The sequence below is a fragment of the Oncorhynchus keta genome, chromosome 29 (assembly GCF_023373465.1).
Source record: "Oncorhynchus keta strain PuntledgeMale-10-30-2019 chromosome 29, Oket_V2, whole genome shotgun sequence".
Classification (NCBI taxonomy): domain Eukaryota; kingdom Metazoa; phylum Chordata; class Actinopteri; order Salmoniformes; family Salmonidae; genus Oncorhynchus; species Oncorhynchus keta.
The window spans coordinates 9,631,590-9,656,839 of NC_068449.1; the positions used below are offsets into that span (position 1 = coordinate 9,631,590).

Here is a 25,250-nt window from a genome sequence, read left to right on the forward strand (position 1 = left end):
ATACTGGACTCTATTTGTCGCAGCTTGTGGAAGCTGAAAGGTGTCTGCAACAAACTGGTCAATAGATACAAAGAACAACTGATTGATGCACTTGCCAGTGATGTGGATGCAGGGAATACCTGTAAAATATTTAAGCTATGCAAATGAGATACCATTTACCCATGACTGCCCTGGGCACAGGTCTGAGCATACATGTTCTGTCTGGTTTTTTTTCTTCAGATGAACACGCTGTCATAGCTTAGCTTTACTACACAACTGTCTGGATGGAATGGCAGTCTTTAAAGTCACTTGCATTGCTACTGCAATTTTCATTGAATTAAATACTGAAACTTATTCAAAACGGTCTCCTTAGTTTCACAATAAAACCCTTGCTATTTATGTATACTATCTCCCTGGAATGCAGTCGAGAAAAAGAGTCTTGGTGTCTCCTTTTGGACACTTTACATTGGAAAAATCAACCTGTGAAATAGAGATCAATTCGTATTGTGGAAGATTCAAGTTATAGCTCGATTGAAATTTAAAGGCAATGTTCCCGCGTCCGCGGAGACTGCATTTATCAATAAACTATGCATATGTCAGCTCAATCAGAAATTACCTTCACATTTTAACATGGATCTTCCTCAATACTTCCGCGATACGGATTGAATCCAGCCCTCAACTGACAAATGGTATATTCAGTGCTATCAGAATATAAATATAAATATATATATAAATGTAACCGCAAGTAACACTGTAGTACATAACATTAGTAGCGGTAACTGCTACCGAGAAAGGGTTGTGGTAACTACTAATGATTTGAAGGGTGTTAGTAGTATATGCATAACATGTATTTTGCAACAACGCTGGCCTAAAACATTCAGTATCTTGTGACTGAGGTCCAGTTCTCCCATAATCAGTATTAGTCTTCTGCTGGTTTGTGCAGGTCAATATGTGCCCAGTCTTTTTTGAGGTAAAATGTAAGGCATATACTTGGTAACTAAATAGACCTAATGAAGTGTAACTAAATAAGCCTAATGTAATGTAACTAAATAGGTCTAATGGAATTAGCTGATGTAACATTAACTGTATGTGAAAAAAATGTCAAACGCTAATTAGATTGTTTGTTTGTTTTTTGGCTAGCCTTTGCTCAATCCTTTAATCTTCAAGGTTGGGGGTATCTGAAAGAGTAGGACGACACGTGGGGGGACTACATCATAGACAGAGATGACAACCATACCAAGGGAGAGTTGGAGACAAAAAAAGAAAGAGAAACCCTGTGCACAGCAGTGCATTTAGATCCAGGTGCTGGGCGTCGGCAGGAACAACTAGTATTAAAAAACGAGCAAAAACTGCCAACTAGAGATGACATGCGAGTGAAGCAATGGACGTTGACTTCAGTGCTTACAGTGGGGCAAAAAAGTATTTAGTCAGCCACCAATTGTGCAAGTTCTCCCACTTAAAAAGATGAGAGAGGCCTGTAATTTTCATCATAGGTACTCTTCAACTATGACAGACAAAATGAGAAAAGAAGTCCAGAAAAACACATTGTAGGATTTTTAATGAATTTATTTGCAAATTATGGTGGAAAATAAGTATTTGGTCACCTACAAACAAGCAAGATTTCTGGCTCTCACAGACCTGTAACTTCTTCTTTAAGAGGCTCCTCTGTCCTTCACTCGTTACCTGTATTAATGGCACCTGTTTGAACTTGTTATCAGTATAAAAGACACCTGTCCACAACCTCAAACAGTCACACTCCAAACTCCACTATGGCCAAGACCAAAGAGCTGTCAAAGGACACCAGAAACAAAATTGTAGACCTGCACCAGGCTGGGAAGATTGAATCTGCAATAGGTAAGTAGCTTGGTTTGAAGAAATCAACTGTGGGAGCAATTATTAGGAAATGGACGACGTACAAGACCACTGATAATCTCCCTCAATCTGGGGCTCCACGCAAGATCTCACCCCGTGGGGTCAAAATGATCATAAGAACGGTGAGCAAAAATCCCAGAACCACACGGGGGGGGGCCTAGTGAATGACCTGCAGAGAGCTGGGACCAAAGTAACAAAGCCTACCATCAGTAACACACTACGCCGCCAGGGACTCAAATCTTGCAGTGCCAGACGTGCCCCCCTGCTTAAGCCAGTACATGTCCAGGCCCGTCTGAAGTTTGCTAGAGAGCATTTGGATGATCCAGAAGAAGATTGGGAGAATGTCATATGGTCAGATGAAACCACATTAGAACGTTTTGGTAAAAACTCAACTCGTCGTGTTTGGAGGACAAAGAATGCTGAGTTGCATCCAAAGAACACCATACCTACTGTGAATTATGGGGGTGGAAACATCATGCTTTGGGGCTGTTTTTCTGCAAAGGGACCAGGACGACTGATCCGTGTAAAGGAACGAATGAATGGGGCCATGTATCGTGAGATTTTGAGTGAAAACCTCCTTCCATCAGCAAGGGCATTGAAGATGAAACGTGGCTGGGCCTTTCAGCATGACAATGATCCCAAACACACCACCCGGGCAACGAAGGAGTGGCTTCGTAAGAAGCATTTCTAGGTCCTGGAGTGGCCTAGCCAGTCTCCAGATCTCAACCCCATAGAAAATCTTTGGAGGGAGTTGAAAGTCCTTGTTGCCCAGCAACAGCCCCAAAACATCACTGCTCTAGAGGAGATCTGCATGGAGGAATGGGGCAAGATACCAGCAACAGTGTGTGAAAACCTTGTGAAGACCTACAGAAAATGTTTGACCTCTGTCATTGCCAACAAAGGGTATATAACAAAGTATTGAGATAAACTTTTGTTATTGACCAAATACTTATTTTCCACCATAATTTGCAAATAAATTCAATAAAAATCATACAATGTGATTTTCTGGATTTTTTTTCTCATTTTGTCTGTCATAGTTGAAGTGTACCTATGATGAAAATTACAGGCCTCTCTCATATTTTTAAGTGGGAGAACTTGCACAATTGGTGGCTGACTAAATACTTTTTTTGCCCCACTGTATCTACATAATGCATAATATTAATATAACATAATAGAAATGCCTGAGATCCCTCTGCAGCCTGTCATCAAAAGATACACCTTGTGTATTCTACTTGAATAACTCTCAACAATAAGTCACGACTGAGTTCCTAAAAAAAATACAGGTCTACTGGTTAAATAAAATGCTGTAAAGCCAAATGGGAAGGGTTGCAATTTTTGGGAGACTCAAATAAAAAAAAACAGAGGTTTATATAGTGTAATTTTGATATATCTGCTTCTGAGAGGATTCTAGCTAGACTAGAGCATAACCACATGCATGTCATAGTCTGGTTTCCCTCAAATAGGTAAGACACAGCAGCTGTGGGAAGACACTGTGACCACTAATATGTACTTGCTGCACTTTCTAGAAAGTATCAGTATGCATGCATACTACATCTTTCAAACTGTGAAAAGGTTTGTGCATGTTTTCAAAAATGTCCCAACCATAAGAGTGGTTAGCAGCCCTTTACACACATGGGTATGCTTAAATAGTTATCAAGGTGGCAGTAGCACCATCCACAAGTTGAACTAACAGAAACCATTTAGTAATTGCTTTTTAGAAATTGGAAATTACAATAACAGGTGATGAAATTTGTTATCCTAACCATAATGGCTTTGGCCCAATCTCTGAGTGATATAGTGATACACTGAGGTAACAACACTGATGTGTGACTAGGCACTTTCCAACAGTATCTTGACGCTCACCCAAAACCCTCCTCTGTAGAAACATTAAACAGTGAGAAGAAGGCCAGTCAGTGGGTTAACTAAAAAGGAATGAAACCACAGTGTGAAGCTGTGTGTCTTTAGAAACTCACACCAAGTTGGGTGTGAAAACGGTTTCATTTGCAAGACTCATGACGCTCCAGTGTTGTGTCAGAGATACAGTGGCTGTGGGAAGAGACTAGGGGGAACTTGACAGAATGAAGCAATTTAATCATTTCTCAGCTTGACCATTTCTTCAGTCAGTCAGCAACTGTTGTGGGGTTGCATGGAAAAAAAGCACCATGGCAAATAGAGTTAAATAATGATGATTATGTTCACTTAATATTTGTGTTTTCCATTGAATACTCACAAAACTTAGACAAAATACAAATACAGACTCAGAATTTACATGTACAGTACCAGTCAAAAGTTTGGACAAACCTACTCATTCAATGGTTTTTCTTATTTAAAAAAAAAAAAATTCTACATTGTAGAATAAGTTCTTCAAGGTAGCTAGCTACCCTTTGCCTTGATGACAGCTTTTCACTCTTGACATTCTCTCAACCAGCTTCTTGAGGAAAACTTTTCCAACAGTCTTGAAAGAGTTCCCACACACACCCTGTAATAATTATACCTACATAATGCATTCAAAATATTGGTGCCGAGATCCCTCTGCAGCCTGTGTCACCAAATGATGCCTCAAATATGAGGACCAAGGAGTGTAAATAATCTCAAGTGTACACATTGGAATCGAAGCGACACCAGTCTTTAAAGGTGTGAAAACTCAAGGAGTCTTCCTCACAGTGAAGGGGCAGTAGTGAGCAGGCACTTGGCATCCCTGGAGAGGAAGCAGGCCCTGGGCCTCCTCTGGCCCCAGATCTGCTGCAGCGCCTTGCAGTCCAGTTTGTTGAGCACAGCCACAGGTCCTGGACCTGGTCTGACAAGTCGTCCAAACTAGAGCTGCTCCAGGGTCCGGCTACCTGACAACCTAAATAAAGAGAGAGAGAGGTAACAAATTAGGACTAAGAAAGAGACAGAATCAGACTGAGAACCAACAGAGGCCTACTGTACCTTGGAGGTTGAGATAGGTCAAAGGTCGCCGGTTGGAGAGGATGCTGTGGAGTCCCGCTGAGGTCACCGCTGGGTTCCATGCCAGGTCCACAGACACCATGGAGGGACAGAGAGGCAGACACCTGGACAACAGGACACACAGAACATACAGATCTCAGTACTGGACAGTCAGGTCACATGAACTAGAGGTAATGTACAGGGCAGACACTTGGAAAAAACCCAGGCAGCTCAACTAGCTAAATACAAAGTCAACAGTAAAGAGGCGACTCCGGGACATTGGCCTTCTAGGCAGAGTTGCAAAGAAAAAGCCATATCTCAGACTGGCCAATGAAAATAGAAGATTAAGATGGGCAAAAGAACACAGACACTGGACAGAGGAACTCTGCCTAGAAGGCCAACATCCCGGAGTCGCCTATTCATTGTTGACATTGAGACTGGTGTTTTGCGGGTACTATTTAATGAAGCTGCCAGTTGAGGACTTGTGAGGCGTCTGTTTCTCAAACTAGACACAAATGTACTTGTTCTCTTGCTCAGTTGTTCACTGGGGCCTCCCACTCTTCTTTCTATTCTGGTTAGAGCCAGTTTGCAATGTTCTGTGAAGGGAGCAGTACAAAGTGTTGTACGAGATATTCAGTTTCTTGGCAATTTCACGCATGGAATAGTCTTCATTTCTCAGAACAAGAATAGACTGACGAGTTTCAGAACAAAGTTCTTTGTTTCTGGCCATTTTGAGCCTGTAATCGAACCCACAAATGCTGATGCTCCAGGTACTCAACTAGTCTAAAGAAGGCCAATTTTATTCCTTCTTTAATCAGACAACAGTTTTCAGAATTGCTAACCTAATTGCAAGAGGGTTTTCTAATGATCAATTAGCCTTTTAAAATGTTAAACTTGGATTAGCTAACACAACATGCCATTGGATCACAGTGATGGTTGCTGATAATGGGCCTCTGTTCAACTATGTATATATATTCCATTTTTTTTTATCAGCCCGTTTCCAGCTACAACAGTCATTTACACTGTATTTCTGATCAATTTGATGTTATTTTAATGGACCAAAAATTTGCTTTTCTTTAAAAAACAAGGACTTTTCTAAGTGACCCCAAACTTTTGAACAGTAGTGTACGTTGAGAGAAACCACACACACCTGGCGAGGGTGGAAATGCTGCTGTCCATCAGTCCATTTCCCGCCAGATTCAGGTGGGTCAGGGAGCAGTCATCCTGTGGAACACACAAAGGAACCAACGAGAACCATGTTCTCTGTGACTCCTTTTCCATTTTCAGCAAGGGACCAAATCAAATCCCAGATCTCATGGTATGCCCTTAACCAGGCAGTTAGACATAGTACTATCAGCCAATATGTCAGTGTTGAGTTCTCAGTTTAAACATTACTAGTTGACATGAATCTTACTTACAGAGGAGCCATCACTACTATCAAGTATGAAGGTAAGACCCAGATGCAGACAATGGCGAATGAACAATGGTTTAATAATCCAACAGGGGCAGGCAATAGACAGGTCAAAGGCAGGCAGGGGTCAGTAAACCAGAGGAGGGGCAAAGGCACTGGACGGCAGGCAGGCAGGCTCAGGGTCAGGGTAGGCAGAGGTCAATAATCCAGAGGTGGGGCAAAGGTACTGGACGGCAGGCAGGCAGGCTCAGGGTCAGGGTAGGCAGAGGTCAATAATCCAGAGGTGGGGCAAAGGTACAGGACGGCAGGCAGGCAGGCTCAGGGTCAGGGTAGGCAGAGGTCAATAATCCAGAGGTGGGGCAAAGGTACTGGACGGCAGGCAGGCAGGCTCAGGGTCAGGGTAGGCAGAGGTCAATAATCCAGAGGTGGGGCAAAGGTACTGGACGGCAGGCAGGCAGGCTCAGGGTCAGGGTAGGCAGAGGTCAATAATCCAGAGGTGGGGCAAACGTACAGGACGGCAGGCAGGGTCAAGTGGAGTGGTCAGGCAGGAGGGCTCAGAGTCAGGACAGGCAAGGGTCAAAACCAGGAGGGCGAGAAAAAGAGACTGGGAAAAGCAGGACATGAGACATGAGACTTGACAAACAAGACGAACTGGCAACAGACAAACAGAGAACACAGGTATAAAATACACAGGGGATAATGGGGACAATCACAAAGACAGGTGAAACAGATCAGGGTGTGACAACTACATTTGCTCCTCTAAATATCATCTTGCCATAGCTCCCCATTAAGTCAAATATACAATTAAGATACAACCATTGTATCCTAATTACCATATCAACACGTTTCTTAGCTTGACTACCAAAGGCAAAGTTGTGCAGCAGATAAGTGGATGACAAACTTCCTTTTCAAACTGTGAAATGTTTTCTCAACTTGCAAGGCGCCTGCCTCAGACCAGAAACGCAACCAATTGTTTCAACAAATTCTATTAAAAGCTCCTCATAATTTACTGATCCATTTCTTAGATTTGCAGTCTTTATCGTGTACCTTCCTGGACAAATTTCCTCTACTAAGTAAATACTTACTGTAGATCATGTGATAGTTTCTTTAGACAAACAATGCTTAATTAATGTGAAAGTACACAATAAAATAACTTTATTTGAATTTGTGTGTGTGTGTGTTGGTGTGTGCATTTGTGTGTGTGTGTTTGAGATGTTTTGAAGGAGGGTGGTCAACGGTTCCACAGCGGATGCCAGACATCGAGTTGAGTGAGACATTGGAGAGGCAGAGTCTTCAGGACCAGCTCAAAGAACCACCTCATAAACAGATAGCAATGTATCCATGTGGAGTTGAAAACAGGTGTCCCCCAAGGTTCCATTCGGGCTCCTGTGCTTTTCACCATTTATATAAATGATCTAATGCTAATAATATTTGAATATCAGTTTAAAAAGGTTATCAATGAGCCTGTTTACCTGCCAGGGTACTGGCCAGTACGATGCAGTGTTGCTGTTTATCTGCAAAGGCGCTGGCCAGTATGAGGCTGTATGGCTACTGGTAGCAGGCTGTGAGGTTGCAGGCCGGCAGGGAGAGGCTGCCCAGTAGGGGGCAGGCTGACAGCAGGCCGAACAGGGTCCATCACCCAACAGGTTCACACTCGAGTCCAACTCCTCCAGACACTACGAGGGCATGGGCGGGGGAGAGTGGAGAGACAAGATTTTGTATAAAAGACGGCCTCAAATGTCAGAGTTAGACCATTTTACAACTACAAACACCTAGCCTGGCCTGTCCTGCACACTCACCGCTGCCTGTCAAGCTACTGCAGAAAGCGGGGCGGTGCTGTTACAATCACTGAACAGAGGGTACTGAATCAGCGGTTCCACTGAATGTATGGCCCCTACAAGGCCATATAGGGATATAGCACAGAGACTTACAAGTCAGTATCATACAGTGCCTTCAGAAAGTATTCACACCCTTGAATTTATCCACATTTAAAAAATAGTTTAAAATATTTAAAATGTATTACATTTGTATTTTTTGATCACTGGCCTACACACAATACCCCATAATGTAAAAATGAATATCTGAAATGTCTTGAGTCAATGAGTATTTAATCCCTTTGCTATGGCCTAAATAAGTTAGTCCAGTAAAAATGTGCTTAACAAGTCACATAATAAGTTGCATGGACTAACTCTGTGTGAAATAATAGTGTTTAACATGATTTTTGAATGACAACCTCCTCTCTGTACCCCACACATACAATTATACGTAAGGTCCCTCAGTCAAGCAGTGAATTTCAAACACAAATTCAACCACAAAGAAAAGGGATGTTTTCTAGTGCCTCGCAAAGAAGGGCACCTATTTGTAGATGGGTAAACATTCAAAAAGCAGACATTGAATATCCTTTTGAGCATGGTGAAGTTATTAATTCCGCTTTGGATGGTGTATCAATGCAACCAGTCACTACAAAGACACAGGTTGTCCTTCCTAACTCAGTTCCCAGAGAGGAAGGAAACCGCTCAGGGACTTCATCATGAGGCCAATGGTGACTTTGAAACAGTTGCAGAGTTTAATGGCTATGATAGGAAAAAACTGAGGATGGATCAACAACATTGTAGTTACTCCACAAGACTAATTTACAGAGTGAAAAGAAGGAATCATGCATCCTAAATGCACTGAAGTAATATTGTAAAAAAATGTGGCAAAGCAATTAAGTTTTTGTCCTGAATACAAATACAACACATTACTGGGCAATTCAAATACAACACATTACTGAGTGCCACTCACCATATTTTCAAGCACAGTGTTGGCTGCATTATTTTTGGGGTATGCTTGTAACAGTTTTCAGGATAAAAACAGAAATGGAATGGAGCTAGGCACAGGCAAAATCCTAGAGGAAAACCTGGTTCAGTCTGCTTTCCACCAGACACTGGGAGATAAATTGACCTTTCAATAACCTAATACAAAAGGTCAAATGGAGTTGCTTAACAAGAGACAGTAAATGTTCTTGAGTGGCTGAGTTACAGTTTTGACTTAAATCTGCTTGAAAATCTATGGCAATACTTTTTAAAAAGAATAATGGGCAAATATTGCACAATCCAGGTGTGTTCTTGGAGAATTACCCAGAAAGACTCATAGACATAATCGCCGCCAAAGGTGATGTATTGACTTAGGGTTGTGAATACTTTTGTAAATTAAATATTTTGGTATTGCATTTTCAATAAATTAGCAAAAATCTCTAAAAACACGTCTTCACTTTGTCATTACGGGGCACTGTGTGTAGACGGATCAGATTTTGTATATCTTTAATCGATTTTGAATTCAGGCTGAAACAAAACAACATGTGGAATAAGTCAAGGGGTATGAATACTTTCTGAAGGCACTGTATGTCTGTGTTTCTCATAGAGTTTGTATTGGTGGGTGCAGATGCTTCTGAAACAACATTCAGGGACGCAAAAACACAAAGGCCTGACTTTCATAGCTTTGCTTTCAAGAGAGTATTTCACCAACAAATAATACCAACTACTGGAAAAATGACAAGTTTATACAAACTCACTAAGTAAATACACATTACCTATATTAAGTAACCTGGAAACAGTTTGAGGATTCCCTTCCAAGGCATTCGCCGCCTTCTTAAGCCAGAAATAGTTCCTAAAAATAATTTTGATCCAAAACTCTGTGATCAATGTGTTGTTTAGACATCTCTGTGGCAGGAAATATAGCAGGGCGGGAGCAGCTGTGGTCAGTAGGTATGTGTGTGTCCACATACTCACCCACTGCCAGGCTGTGACAGACCTTCTTGTATTGCTCAGGAACAGGGGCGAGGTCCCACGAACACACCTCAGCCAGGACCTGCAGTGAACATCATCACCCCCATCATAATTACCATCACCAGTTTCACTTAAGGTAGAAGTTGCCCCAAGGGGGCCTCCTGAGTGGCGCAGTGGTCTAGGGCATCGCAGTGATAGCTGTGCCACTCGAGATTTTGGGTTTGTGTAAAGGCTCTGTCACAGCCGGCCGTGACCAGGAGACCCATGGGGTGGCGCACAATTGGCCCAGCGTCGTCCGGGTAAGGGGAGGGTTTGTCCTTGTTCCATCGAGCACTAGCTACTCCTGTGTGCGGACCGGGCACAGTGCAAGCTGCCACGGTCACAGCGCCCTCTTTCTGCAGTGAAATGCGAGGCAGGAGGCCTGGTAGTAATGCTGGGCTGCCTGCTCACACACAAACACACACACCCTTATTAGAGAAGCCAGAGTTGAAACTCAAGCAAGGCCAAAAGGGCCCTCATCTGGCTGACATTTCACTTTAAACATTCACTCTCTTTCACACATACATGCAAGAAGACACAAATACACTAACCTACAGTGGGGAGAACAAGTATTTGATACACTGCCGATTTTGCAGGTTTTCCTACTTACAAAGCATGTAGAGGTCTGTAATTTTTATCATAGATACACTTCAACTGTGAGAGACGGAGTCTAAAACAAAAATCCAGAAAATCACATTGTATGATTTTTAAGTAATTCATTTTCATTTTATTGCATGACACAAGTATTTGATCACCTACCAACCAGTAAGAATTCCGGCTCTCACAGACATGTTAATTTTTCTTTAAGAATCCCTCCTGTTCTCCACTCATTACCTGTATTAACTGCACCTGTTTGAACTCATTACCTGTATAACAGACACCTGTCCACACACTCAATCAAACAGACGCCAAACTCTCCACAATGGCCAATACCAGAGAGCTGTGTAAGGACATCAGGGTTAAATTGTAGACCTGCACAAGGCTGGGATGAGCTACAGGACAATAGGCAAGCAGCTTGGTGAGAAGGCAACAATTGTTTGCGCAATTATTGGAAAATGGAAGAAGTTCAAGATGACGGTCAATCACCCTCGGTCTGGGGCTCCATACAAGATCTCCCCTCGTGGGGCATCAATGATCATGAGGAAGGTGAGGGATCAGCCCAGAACTACACGGCAGGACCTGGTCAATGACCTGAAGAGAGCTGGGACCACAGTCTCAAAGAAAACCATTAGTAACACACTACGCCGTCATGGATTAAAATCCTGCAGGGCACGCAAGGTCCCCCTGCTCAAGCCAGCGCATGTCCAGGCCCATCTGAAGTTTGCCAATGACCATCTGGATGATCCAGAGGAGGAATGGGAGACGGTCATGTGGTCTGATGAGACAAAAATAGAGCCTTTTGATCTAAACTCCATGTTTGGAGGAAGAAGAAGGATGAATATAACCCCAAGAACACCATTACAACCGTGAAGCATGGAGGTGGAAACATCATTCTTTGGGGATGCTTTTCTGCAAAGGGGACAGGACGACTGCACCGTATTGAGGGGAGGATGAATGGGGCCATGTATCGCGAGATCTTGGCCAACAACCTCCTTCCCTCAGTAAGAGCATTGAAGATGGGTCGTGGCTGGGTCTTCCAGCATGACAACGACCCAAAACACACAGCCAGGGCAACTAAGGAGTGGCTCCGGAAGAAGCATCTCAAGGTCCTGGAATGGCCTAGCCAGTCTCCAGACCTCCAGACCTGAACCCAATAGAACATCTTTGGAGGGAGCTGAAGGTCCGTATTGCCCAGCGACAGCCCCGAACCTGAAGGATCTGGAGAAGGATTGTTTGAGGAGTGGGCCAAAATCCCTGCTGCTAACATATATATATATATTTTAAACCTTTATTTAACTAGGCAAGTCAGTTAAGAACAAATTCTTATTTTCAATGACGGCCTAGGAACAGTGGGTTAACTGCCGGTTCAGGGGCAGGGGCAGAACGACATATTTGTACCTTGTCAGCTCAGGGGTTTGAACTTGTAACCTTCCGGTTACTAGTCCAACGCTCTAACCACTAGGCTACGGCAGGGTAAGTTCTGCTTTTCTGATATATCAAATACTTATGTCATGCAATAAAATGCTAATTAATTACTTAAAAATCATACAATGTGATTTTCTGGATTTTTGTTTTAGATTCCGTCTCTCACAGTTGAAGTGTACCTATTCTAAAAAATTACAGACCTCTACATACAGGTTTTCCTTAAGTAGGAAAACCTGCAAAATCGCCAGTGTATCAAATACTTGTTCTCCACACTGTATGTGGTACTGGGATCAGACACACGTTATCCTGAACCCTGACCCGCATTCTGATTGCAGGCATTGACATAGGCATTGGCGCAGCCACTATCTGGTGTGGGACCTCAAGTTGAGAGGCAGAGGAATGTATTTTAGAAACCATAGAAACAGAGCTACTAGAACAGAAACCCCCATTCAAGTCAATGACCTGTGATGGGGGAACCAGTCTAGTAATTATATTTCTATGTTCGAAACCAGTAACTCCCCAGTCGTTCACATACACTACATATCCAGTGATGCAAAATACAAAATGGCTCATGGCACCAAAAGTACAAATCCCGCCCACCTGGCACTCCAGGCTGACTAAAGCAAATGCTCAACGTATTTGAAAGATTTGAAATAGTATTTGAACCCAGGTCGGCTCTCAGTCGATCTATCTGACCTGCTGAGTGCTGTGGTGGGTCTGGGGTGGTGTGGAAGGTCGGAGGTCATCGCGTCGGCTACTGTGGGGCTCTATGACCTGCTGCTCTCTCTGTAAAGCTGGGTGATATGGACAAAATTATAATATCATGGTACTTTATTCAATTTTGACAGTTAGATTTTTTTTTAAATAATAAAAGTTCTAAATATGCATTATGGGTATTGCATTACCATAGGATGGTAACAAATATGTTCTAAGTGGTTTTAATATGCTTTCTCCATTCTGGTTGCTTTATACTGTTAAACCAAACTTCAACCAAAAATAATAGGAGAACAGAACTTTGTATTGATTAGTCTCCATCAGTTAGTACATTAGTCAAATGCCATTCAAGACACAGGGACATTACATGGCAAACAAAACAGAAACTTAGAAACCCTAAAAGTCCAAGCTAACATATGGAATTGTTTTAAGATGGTCATACCATGGATCATTTGTCTATTTGATTTAGAATTTTAATTTGTAAACACTTTTTTGTTTACTACATGTGTTCTTTCATAGTTTTGATATCGTCAATATTATTTACCATGACTGGTACTGTATGTTATATTCAAAACTTCCAATATATCCTCACCTTCGTGGAAATTATGTCAGAGTAATATACAGATGAAGTCAGAAGTTGACATGCACCTTAGCCGACTACATTTGTTTAATCAGACCAGAGGACATTTCTCCAAAAAGTACAACCTTTGTCCCCATGTGCAGTTGCAAACCGTAGTCTGGCTTTTTTATGGCAGTTTTGGCGCAGTGGCTTCTTCCTTGCTGAGCGGCCTTTCAGGTTATGTCAATATAGGACTCGTTTTACTGTGGATATAGATACTTTTGTACCCGTTTCCTCCAGCATCTTCACAAGGTCCTTTGCTGTTGTTCTGGGATTGATTTGCACTTTTTGCACCAAAGTATGTTCATCTCTAGGAGACAGAACGCATCTCCTTCCTGAGCAGTATGACGGCTGTGTGGTCCCATGGTGTTTATTCTTGTGTACTATTGTTTGTACAGATGAACGTGGTACATTCAGGCGTTTGGAAATTGTTGCCAAGGATGAATCAGACTTGTGGAGATCTACAATTGTTTCTCAGGTCTTGGCTGATTTCTTTAGATTTTCCCATGATGTCAAGCAAAGAGGCACTGAGTTTGAAGGTAGGCCTTGAAATACATCCACAGGTACACCTCCAATTGACTCAAATTATGTCAAGCCATGACATCATTTTCTGGAATTTCCCAAGCCGTTTAAAGGCATAGTCACCTTAGTGTATGTAAACTTCTGACCCACTGGAATTGTGATACAGTGAATTATAAGTGAAATAATCTGTCTGTACACAATTGGTGGAAAAATGACTTGTGTCATGCACAAAGTAGATGTCCTAACCGACTTGCCAAAACTATAGTTTGTTAACAAGACATTTGTGGAGTGGTTGAATAGCTAGGTTTAATGACTCCAACCTAAGTGTATGTAAACTTCCAACATCAACTGCATATGCCTATTATTTGAATATCCGACCGCATTCTGTCCCCTAGCAACGTGCTTTTAATTTTTGGTGCCAACGAGAATGAAATAAGAAAGTACTCAAGACCACAAGCTTCATTGAGCCTCCACTAGGTCTGGATATTTAACCTCTATAGGATCGATGTGTCCCCCACAGGGTGGTTGAGATAACGTAGGCTAATGCGATTAGCATGAGTTTGTAAGTAAGAAGAACATTTCTCAGGATATAGACATATCTTATATTGGCAGAAAGCTTAAATTCTTATTAATCTAACTGCACTGTCCAATTTACGGTAGCTATTACAGTCAAAGAATACCATGCTGTTATTTGAGGAGAGTGCACAGTTATAAACTTGAAAAGTTACTAATCAACCAATTAGGCACATTAGGGCAGTTTTGATACAACATTTCGAACAGAAATGCAGTGGTTCATTCTCAAACTTGGCACAAACTTCTGCCAGCTAGTGGCCAACATTTAAATGATGCCGTGGCTGGAATAATACATTGTGGCCTTTCTCTTGAATTTCACAGATGGTACAAAAAAATGCATGATTTTGTTTTATATTTTCTTTTACTGGATCTAATGTGTTATATTCTTACATTCATTTCACATTTCCACAAATTCCGAAGAGTTTCCTTTCAAATCCTATCAAGAATATGCATATCCTTTTCCTTGCTTCAGGTTCTGAGTTAAAGGCAGTTAGATTTGGGTATGACATTTTAGGTGAAAATTGAAAAAAGGTCATATTATTTTTTAGCACAAATGGTTCGGACACTACAGACAAAAGTTGGCACATCAACGGTACATACTTCAGAAGAGTCCGGTGGGGCTTGTTGGGGTCGTAGACCAAAACGGAAAACACCATCGTTTTCGTGGCACTCATCTTTCCATGAAGAGGCATGTTAGTTAGTAGGCCAAACCAGATGTTTGTGACAAAAATCGATTTTCAGGATGTCTCCTGGTCTGACAAATAGTGCTGTATCCCTGCCACTTTTCACCGCAGATACGGAAGGCCGACAGGCGGATGAGGTGGACTGAGGCTATACAAAAAAATATATCTCTAGCTTAAACAGACGGATTTTGATAGGGATATTTTTATTATGTTAATTAGTTTGACGCCCAGTGCAGTCAATCTTTATTTTCCTCTGTTTTATATTTCCACACTATGTGGTTGGAATAATACTGTGAAATTGTGAAAATTAGTATAACGCCATTTTAGTTTAAGAGCTGTTTGAAAAGACTGCCTGAAATTTCAAGCTATCTTGATGGGAGTTCTGATCTGGATGGTGACGTCATCAGGCGGTAAATGAGTTAATAGACCAATAAGAAAGAGAGTTCCACACGTCATGGCCAATAACAGGTAGTTTTACATTTTCCCCTCCTCAGACCACTCCCAGACAGTCCTAGAAAAATTATTGATTGAGAAATTGCTCTTTGCTATGTAAAACAATCACAGGTAAGGTACTTAATTGTTAACCAGAAATGATTTGATATTGAGATAAAAACGGCTTCATACTATCCCAACCCTGCACACCTGGCACTGCAGGCAGGCTAAAGCAAATGCTCAAAGTATTGAACATTTTTAAATAGTATTTGAACCCAGGTCAGCTCTCATTTGATCTATCTGACCTGCTGAGTGCTGTGGTGGTTCTGGGGCGCCATGGAAGGCCGGGGGTCGTCGTCAGTCTTCCTCAGAGAGAAACCCCTACTGGAGGACAACGACACTGCAGAACGAGAGATAAAAAACAAAGGTTGTGGTTCCACTGGCTAATAATGCCCCTTATAGTTCATAGTTACATTAAACATTAGTGACTAATTTTCAAGTGACATTCAAGACTCCCAAGGACACACTACATGGCAAGCAAAACGGAGACTTATGTCACTCAGCAAAATGATAAGAGAAAGAAAGAAGGAAATTAAAGGGAGGAACTTCTTGGGCTCTTGTTGTTAGCTTCCATATGGGTTCTATAGGGAATTGCAGGGACGGCTGTGTGTATGTGTGTGTCATCAATGCAGCTGCTACACACCTCTGCTAACCATCTCAGTCTTAGTTGAGTGAGACGGGCCTTGGCAATGTTGTACTCCTCCTTGCCGAAGACAGAGGGTGCCACAGCATATCTGGTTTCAGGAACAGAAGAGCTTGTTTCCTGACTGTGGGTACATTCTGTGGATTGGGGGCTGCAAGTAGGCGTAGGCAGACAGCCGGCAGAGGGCTGACAGAGCTATCCAAGTCACTGTGGTCAGAGGAGCTGCTTTCATCCTGAGGAAGACAAACAGAGAGACAGAGACAGAGCAGACAGATAGATTATGTGTAAATGCGTACAGTGCCTCACTTCTAAAACTGCCTCACAACAACTGACTGTTTATGACTTCAACAAGGAATAAAACCCCTCCAGACCTGCTGCTCTTGTCTTACTACATACTGACAGATTATATTAGTCTGAAAGTGTTGTGTCATTTATAATTGGTTTGATTTGAAACCAATTATATTCATCTCATTCCTACAACCCCAAAGAGGATGGAGTCCTCTGTCCCTCTGTGTCTGTGGCGTTGTGGGGGCCGCGCTGTGCCATTAGAGTGCCTCCGTGTGGAGTGCGGTGATATTGCAATCTCCTGGGGGCTCCTGGTTCTGGGCTGGCCGTTGGTGGATAGATAGAGCCCTCAAGTGGGCATCAGAGGCTCTGAGTTCTCTGAATAAAATAACTGACTGTCCTGCAGAGCTTCGAAAGGCATGGGAGCATTAACATTAACTACACAGTAGAATAGTTCATGTTCTTACAGCAACAGAAGTATATTGTGGGAGATGCATTATTTTCTGGAAATTAAGCTGATTAAAGGCCTCACAGTGTGTGAGTGAGATGACTCCACATATACTTGGTATAAACATCAGTAAAACTAAATGTGACACATTGAATATACAGCAGGGTTGGGGTCAATTCCATTTGAATTCCAGTCAATTCAGGAAGTACATTGAAATTTAAATTATCTTCAATGCTTTACACTGTGGAGAATTTGGAACTTGGTTAACTTTCTGAATTGACTGGAATTAAATGGATTTGACCCCAACCCTGATATACAAGCCTCATATATTCCACCCACATTCATTATATACACCATTTTGCACTGTTCTAGTCTTCTTGTGTTGTAGGCCTACACTGAGCAGAAGAAGTATGTTAATTAAGTACCTCTCTGTAGCCCTGGAGGTCCATATATCTGTAGTAAGCACAACACAGGGTACATCGGCCATTCCCTGATAACTTGATCTGTGGATTGCTTATATAGCGCAGGTACTAACTACCCGTTTGCTGAAACGGGTGAGAGGGAAGTTCATAGTGTAGCTTGAGCACGTGCTGAAACCTCCTCTTCACAAGCCTGTGAGAATGCGCAAATATCCGCGGCTATAAACACCCATTGCCCAGTCTGAATCAACTGCGAAGCGCTGCTTGAATGCAGAAGGGAGACACAGTTGTGTTGTTGTTTCTTTGTGTTTCAGTCTTGCTCCGGTGGTATGAACACTGGTGATTTTGGTGTAAATCTGTCAACATGTTTAAGGTGTTGGCAGCTGCATTGGCTATTCTTGTTGAGCAGTGGAGACATAATGTATCCACAACTCTCTGTCCATCACTTTTGTAAACTACTGGGAAGACGAAATATTCCCTAACTGGAGATTTTAAATGACAATGGAGGACACACCTGGTTTATCGTCCACACCACCTGCCATCATACAGAACTGGTTCCCGCCTGCTCCTCACAAAAGGACCGTTTCAAATGTGCCAATTAAGATTACAATGTGCACATAGGCTCTAGATATTTTACCGGAATAGACAGAAATGTTTTTTTCAGCTCAGATTTCATCAAGAAGGAATTTATTTTTGAATCTTTGTTGTATGTATTCATTCTGGTTAGTGAGGAATGTTTGGTAAGAATATGTGTGTTATTACACTCGGGCTGTGGCGATCTGGTCATACTCCTATTCGTGATCGGATCCATTTGATCACACTTGATACTCGTAAATGGATTTACTTGTGATCGGAACAATCTAGAAGTACGCTTTAATTGCCTGTAAAGCCCATTCCTATCACTCAGAGCGCATTGGTTGGTATGTGCATTCACAAGCACTGTTCAAAGGTAAACTACCCCGACTGATGAAAATGCACATGATTTACTTACTAAGTGATTTGGACCATGATTTACCTATCACGGACCAAACACACCAACACAGATGTGAAGAGGGCACGACAATGCCTCTTCCCCCTCAGGAGGCTGAAAATATTTGGCATGGACCCTCAGATCCTCAAAAAGTGCCAAAGCTGCCCAATTGAAAGCCTCTTGAATGGCTGCATCACTGCTTGGTATGGAAACTACTCGGCACCCAACCGCAAGGCACTACAGAGGGTAGTGCGTATGGCCCAGTACATCACTGGGCCGAGCTCCCTGCCATCCAGGACCTCTATACCAGGCAGTGTCAGAGTAAGGCTCTAAAAATGGTTAAAGACTCCACCCACCCAAGTCATAGACTGTTCACTTTGCTACCGAATGGTAAGTGGTACAGGAGAGCCAAGTCTGGGACCAAAGGCTCCTGAACAGTTTCTACCCTCAAGCCATAAGACTGCTGAACGGTTAATCAAATGGCTACCCGGATTACTTGCAGTGCTGGAAAAAAATGTGTTTGCCAGGAATGTCCAGAATGTTTTGATGTCTCATTCATTACTCCTGTAAAGAGTCTGGATCCACCTTGGATCTAATATCCCTAGCGAATGGATGTTGATCATCTGTTGTTGTCTGCTAGATTTACAGTAGGGTCTCGTTAAATTTAACAGAGAAAGCATAACGATAACGAGTTCATGTTTTCATATGTTTTTGTGCCTCGGGTTGGACACCGAGTCTAGTGTGCACAAATTGCGTAGAATATATTATTGCGCACACCCAACGTTATTCCTATGCATTATTCTGGATGTCATGACAACAAATTTACATAACCCTAGTGGGCTTATTCCCAATGTCATCTTGTAATGAAAGAACACGATGAATAGATTTTGTTTTCCATGTTAGATCTGCAAATGTAAACAATACAAGGGGCTTGAAGTAGCCTACTTGAACTTGAATGTGGAGCTGAGAAATTCACGTAGTCTACTGCTTTAATTGAATGGTGTTGCGCTACTCTGTTGCGATAAAACCAAGTGCGGTTACTTAGCCGACAACATCTAATGTTGGCTTCAATGTCTTTCCATACAAATCCTTCCATTACATTTAAAAACATCTGAATTTAGTTTACTTTCTCGTTATAAATACAGCAATGGTGAGATTCAAATGGTGAGATTAATGTTACCACTATTCATGGCATTATGTGTCTGAACCTCCATGCGTGCATCCAATATATTTAGTCAGGCAATGTCCACATTATTCTCATATTTTGTTATGTAATAATAATTTGAATATCAAATCTTAAAAAATGCATTACTCTTAAAGTGCTAACTTTTTGCATGCTTTTAGTTTAGGTGGGGGGTTCTATATTAGGCCCTATGCTTAAAATGATGTAAAGGATACAATATTATAACATTGAGGTCCTACAATTAAGTGCCTGAAAAAGTCCCTGAAAGTCCTTGTATTTGACTTGCGAATGTCTGTATGAGCCCTGCTTAAAGGATGTATAGTCCTAGGCTTATAGGTGGGTAGACCTACATGTTGAGTAATGGGTCATTTGCATATATTCACTTTTATTCTTCTAAGTATACATGTGGAACTGCATGAAAATCCGATTTACGTTTTTTTCAAACCATTTGGAAATGTTGATGCCAATGTCACACATTGGACCCATTATTTATAGAATGTCCCCCCCTCCCCCACACACACATATTGACGCATTTGTACAATCAAAATAAACTATCTGCTGTAAACAAATAAACTAGAATACATAATAATAGCAAGCATGCATGGGCTTGGATCAAGACAATTATTCCAGCAATAGAGCCCCACAGTGGAGGATTCAAAAACCTCGTAAAACCTAGCAGGCAAAAAGGGAAAAGGTTCCAATCGTTTTTCCACCATTCATTTTAGAAACACTTAAAATAAGGGCTGTGATTCGTGTAGGCTTACCCTGGAGTGACATTTTGATAACCGTGTAAATCTCTCTCAAGGACAAGGTGACTTTTATCAATATATGCCTGCTCGCTACTGCCCCCTAACTGTGAGGATAACTCATTTCTCACACCGCTAAAGACTGGTGTCGCTTGGAATCCAGTGTGTACATGTAACAGTATAGCTTCCGTCCCTTCGCCCGACCCGGGCTTGAACCAGGGTAACTCTGCACAACAGTCACCCACGAAGCATCGTTACCCATCGCGTTACAAAAGCCACGGCCGTTGCAGGTCAAGGGGAACAACTCCTTCAAGTCCTCAGAGCGAGTGACGTCACCGATTGAAACGCTATTAGCGCGCACCACCGCTAGCTAGCCATTTCACATCGGTTACATACACTTGAGATGATCTACCCTCCTTGGTCCTCATATTTGGGACATCTTTTGGTGACACAGGCTGCAGAGAGATCTCAGCACCAATATGTTGTATGCATTATGTAGCTGTACATATTACAAGGGGGTGTATGCCTTTAAACATGTGAACTGTGTCTGTATTTGTATTGTGTCTATGTTTTGTAAGTATTAAATGGAAAACATAAATAAATTGAACATAATTATAATTACTTTTTGGACTGCTTATTGCCATGGTGCTTTTTTCCATCAATCTCCCAACATTTGCTGACTGACTGAAGAAATGGTCAAGCTGAGAAATGATTAAATCGCTTAGTTCTGTCATGTTCCCCCCTAGTCTCTTCCCACAGCCACTGTATCCCCGACACAACTCTGGGGGTGGAGCGTCATAAGTCTTGCAAGTGAAACGATGTTACACCCCCAACTTGGTGTGAGTTTGTAAAGACACACAGCTTCACACTGTAGTTTCCTGTTTGTTAACCCACTGATGGCCTTCTTCTCACTGTTTAACATTTCCACAAAGAAGGGTGTTGGGTGGGCTTCAGGATACTGTGGGAAAGGTCCTAGTCACACAGTGTTGTCACCTCAGTTCATCACTATATCACGCAGAGATTGGGCCAAGGCGATTATGGTTAGGATAACTAATTTCATCACCTGTTATTGTAATAATAATAATTATTATTATTATTGTAATTTCAAATGTAGAAAAAGACATTACTAACTGGTTTCTGTGAGTGCAACTTGTGGATGATGCTACTGCAACCTTGTTAACTATTTAAGCATACCCATGTGTGTGAAGTGCTGCTAACCACACTATTACGGTTGAGGACAGTGGTACAAACATACACACACTTTTTCACAGTTTGAAATCTGTACTGTAGTATGCATGAAAACTGAAATACTTTACAGAGAGTGTAACAAGTACATATCAGTGGTCACATAGTCTCTTTCCATGGCTGCTGTGTCTTATCAGTTTGAGGCAAGCCAGACTAAGACAAGCATGTGATTATGCTCTAGTCTAGCTATAATCCTCTCAGAAGCAGATATACAGTGCCTTCGTAAAGTATACAGACCCCTGGACTTTTTCCACATTTTGTTAGGTTACAGCCTTATTCTAAAATGGATCAATCTACACACTATACCCCATAATTACAAAGCATATTTTTTTAGGTAATTTATAATTTAAAAAAAAATATGGCATAACACATTTACATAAGTATTCAGACCCTTTACTCAGAACTTTGTTTAAGCACCTTTGGAAGTGAGTAACGCTACAAGCTTGGCACACCTGTATTTGGTTTCTCCCATTTTTCTCTGCAGTTCTTCTCAAGCTCTGTCAGGTTGGATGGGGAGTGTTGCTGCACAGCTATTTTCAGGTCTCTCCAGCGATGTTCGATCAGGTTTAAGTCCGGGCTCTGGCTGGGCCACACAAGGACATTCAGAGACTTGTCCCGAAGCCACTCATGCGTTGTCTTGACTGTGTTAGGGTCAATGTCCTGTTGGAAGGTGAAGCTTTACCCCAGTCTGAGGTCTTGAGCCACCATGCTTCTACATTTGCATTGCTTGCTGTTTGGGGTTTTAGGGTGGGTTTTTGTATAGCACTTTGTGACATTTGCTGATGTAAAAAGGGCTTTAGAAATACATTTGTTTGAGAGCTCTAGAGCAGGATTTCATCAATGATCTCTCTGTACTTTGTTCCATTCATCTTTGCCTCGATCCTGACTATTCTCCCAGTACCTGCCGCTAAAAAACATCCCCACATGATGATTCTGCCACCACCATGCTTCACCGTACGGATGGTGCCAGGTTTCCTCCAGACGTGACTATTGGCATTTAAACCAAAGAGTTTAATCTTGGTTTCATCAGACCAGAGAATCTTGTTTCTCATGGTCTGAGAGTCTTTAGGTGACTTTTGTCAAACTCCAAGTGGGCTGTCATGTGCCTTTTACTGAGGAGTGGCTTCCGTCTGGCCACTCTACCATAAAGGGCTGATTGGTGGAGCGCTGCAGAGATGGTTGTCCTTCTAGAAGGTTCTCCCATCTCCAAAGAGGAACTCTGGAGCTCTGTCAGAGTGACCATCAGGTTCTTGGTCACCTCCCTGACCAAGGCCCTTCTCCCCCGATTGCTTGGTGGTTCCAAACTTCTTCCAATTAAGAATGATGGAGGCCACTGTGGCAACATTTAATGCTGGTTTGGTACCCTTCCCCAGATCTTTGCCTCAACGCAATCTTGTCTCGGAGTTTTACGGACAATTCCTTCGACCCCATGGCTTCGTTTTTGCTCTGACATGCGCTGTCAACTGTGGGCTCTTGTATAGACAAGTGTGTGCCTTTCCAAATCATGTCTAATCAAGTGAATTTACTACAGGTGGACTCCATTCAAGTTGTAGAAACATATTAAGGATGATTAATCGAAACATGATGCATCTGAGCAGAATTTCGAGTCTCATAGCAAAAGGTCTGAATACTTATGTAAATACGTTATTTCTGTTTGTAATATTTTATACATTTGTAAAAATGTCTAAACTTGTTTTCACTTTGTCATTATGGGGTATTGTGTGTAGATTGCTGAGGATGAAAAAAATATTTTAGAATAAGGTTTTAAGGTACCAAATGTGTAAAACAATGAGTCTGAATATATTCCGAAGGCAGTGTACAAACATTTAAATCGAGTCTCCCACAAACAGCAACCTTTTCCATTTGGCTTTACTGCATTTATTTTGTCATTAAACCTGTTACTACATAGCTGATACATTTTGATACAAGTTCACTCTCATTATCAGCAGACTACAGATAGGGAGAGGCGTTGTGGTCAGGTGAAATCAGATTCAAATCCCTGCAGCATTCCACTTAATTTCAATGTCATATACATTAGCATGGTTGGGAGAGCACTTCTATCATATAAAATGTAAATGGGCTTGTCAATTGTGTACACATTTAGAAAATGTGTTGGCTCTAGGTTGTGAACGTTTTAGGCCGCACACTGAGTTGCCACACGTCAGGATGTAGCATTTACATATAACTGCCAAAATAATGGAAACACTTGAGTAGATGAGGGATAGATACAAGTATATTGAAAGCAGGTGCTTCCACACATAGTTCCTGAGTTAATTAACCAACTAACATCCCTTCATGCTTAGGGTCATGTATAACAATGCTGGGCAGGCCATTTTCTAGGCTAACATGGCTACGTCCCCATAGGATGACAATGCCCTTATCCACAGGGCACAAGTGGTCACTGAATGGTTTGATGAGCATGAAAATAATGTAAACCATATGCCATGGTCATCTCAGTCACCAGATCTCAACCCAATTGAACACTTATGGGTGATTCTGGAGTGGTGCCTGAGACAGCGTTTTCCACCACCATCAACATGACACCAAATGATGGAATTATTGTGGAAGAAAGGAGTTGCATCCCTCCAGTGGAGTTTCAGAAACTTGTAGAATCTATGCCAAGGTGAATTGAAGCTGTTCTGGCTCGTGGATGCCCAACACCCTATTAAGACACTCTGTTGGTGTTTCCTTTATTTGGGCAGTTATCTGTATTTGTGGTACAGCTAGTGAAAAGGAAGTCAGCTTTCTGATCTTCGCTTTGAAGACTGATAGTGTTTCAATGCCCATTTATAAAATACCTTAAACGACAATATTGCCCCCCCCCCACCCGGGCTCTGATCCAATCCCTCAACCTTGCTAACAACGCTGCTCCTTCCCCTCCACAACGGCAACCAATCAAACCAGAGGCAATGGGTAGAAAAGAGCAGACGTTCTGTGCTCTCCAACCAGGACCAAGTTAACTACACTGGCTTACAACAGTTGCTTTATTATCCATTCTACATTTTGACTGAGAAGAAGATGAGGGTCATCACAATCGGTCTTCTGCTGGTTTGTGCAGGTAAATATATGGGTCTTCTTTTGTGAAATATGGGTGATATGTCAGAAAAATGTCATATTGAAATCCAGCTTTAGGGTAAATCCATTTTAATACAATACATGTTTGCCCATGGAAGAAGTGGTCAGAAAGTAACATTTTGGTCCTGATTAACATTCAGGAGACAAAAGGTGCTCAAAGTTGAATAATTTTGCATACCCCACCATACCATGAGACATCCATGTCTTCATCACTGGAAAAGATAAACAGTTGAGTTTAAATGCTTACAAGTGTTGTCAATCTACAGTATTTTATTATGTCTTGCATATTTTTCTTTTATAAAGAATTGTCATTTTGAAAACTGTTAACATGACCATGGTTAATAAAATCTCCCCATTTCTGACCATTTTTTTGCTCAGTTTTGCATAAACGCTTGCCATAATGTCATTTTGGCAAATCGCGAGACTGGTGAGAGTTAAAAATCCTTTGCATAAACTGTCTACATTACTACATATACAGTATAAATGGCTAATTATGGAAAAAAAGATAAACAGGATTTTTAAAGTATATATTTTTTAATGCCTATATATAATACAAATCAACGTAAGGGCAATGGAAATGCATTTGACAGTTGATCTGCTTCTGTTTTGTGG

At 41.8% G+C, this 25,250-nt stretch overlaps 1 protein-coding gene and 1 long non-coding RNA gene across 2 annotated transcripts; both read right to left on the reverse strand.

The window, feature by feature from the left end:
• Positions 1-487: 487 nt before the first annotated feature.
• Positions 488-11,101, reverse strand: LOC118362290 (tonsoku-like protein). The gene is made up of 7 exons (XM_035742508.2): positions 11,083-11,101; positions 10,299-10,399; positions 9,961-10,191; positions 7,663-7,866; positions 5,930-6,003; positions 4,783-4,904; positions 488-4,699 (listed from the first exon to the last, which is right to left on the reverse strand). The coding sequence occupies exons 1-7, from the start codon at positions 11,099-11,101 to the stop codon at positions 4,443-4,445; spliced, it is 1,008 nt and encodes a 335-aa protein (XP_035598401.2). The 3' UTR covers positions 488-4,442.
• Positions 11,102-12,330: 1,229 nt separating this feature from the next.
• On the reverse strand, positions 12,331-20,930 carry LOC118362293 (uncharacterized). Its single transcript, XR_004821173.2, has 4 exons — positions 17,426-20,930; positions 16,268-16,500; positions 15,870-15,964; positions 12,331-12,815 (listed from the first exon to the last, which is right to left on the reverse strand). It is a non-coding gene; the product is annotated as an uncharacterized LOC118362293 (long non-coding RNA).
• Between the last annotated feature and the right edge of the window lie 4,320 nt (positions 20,931-25,250).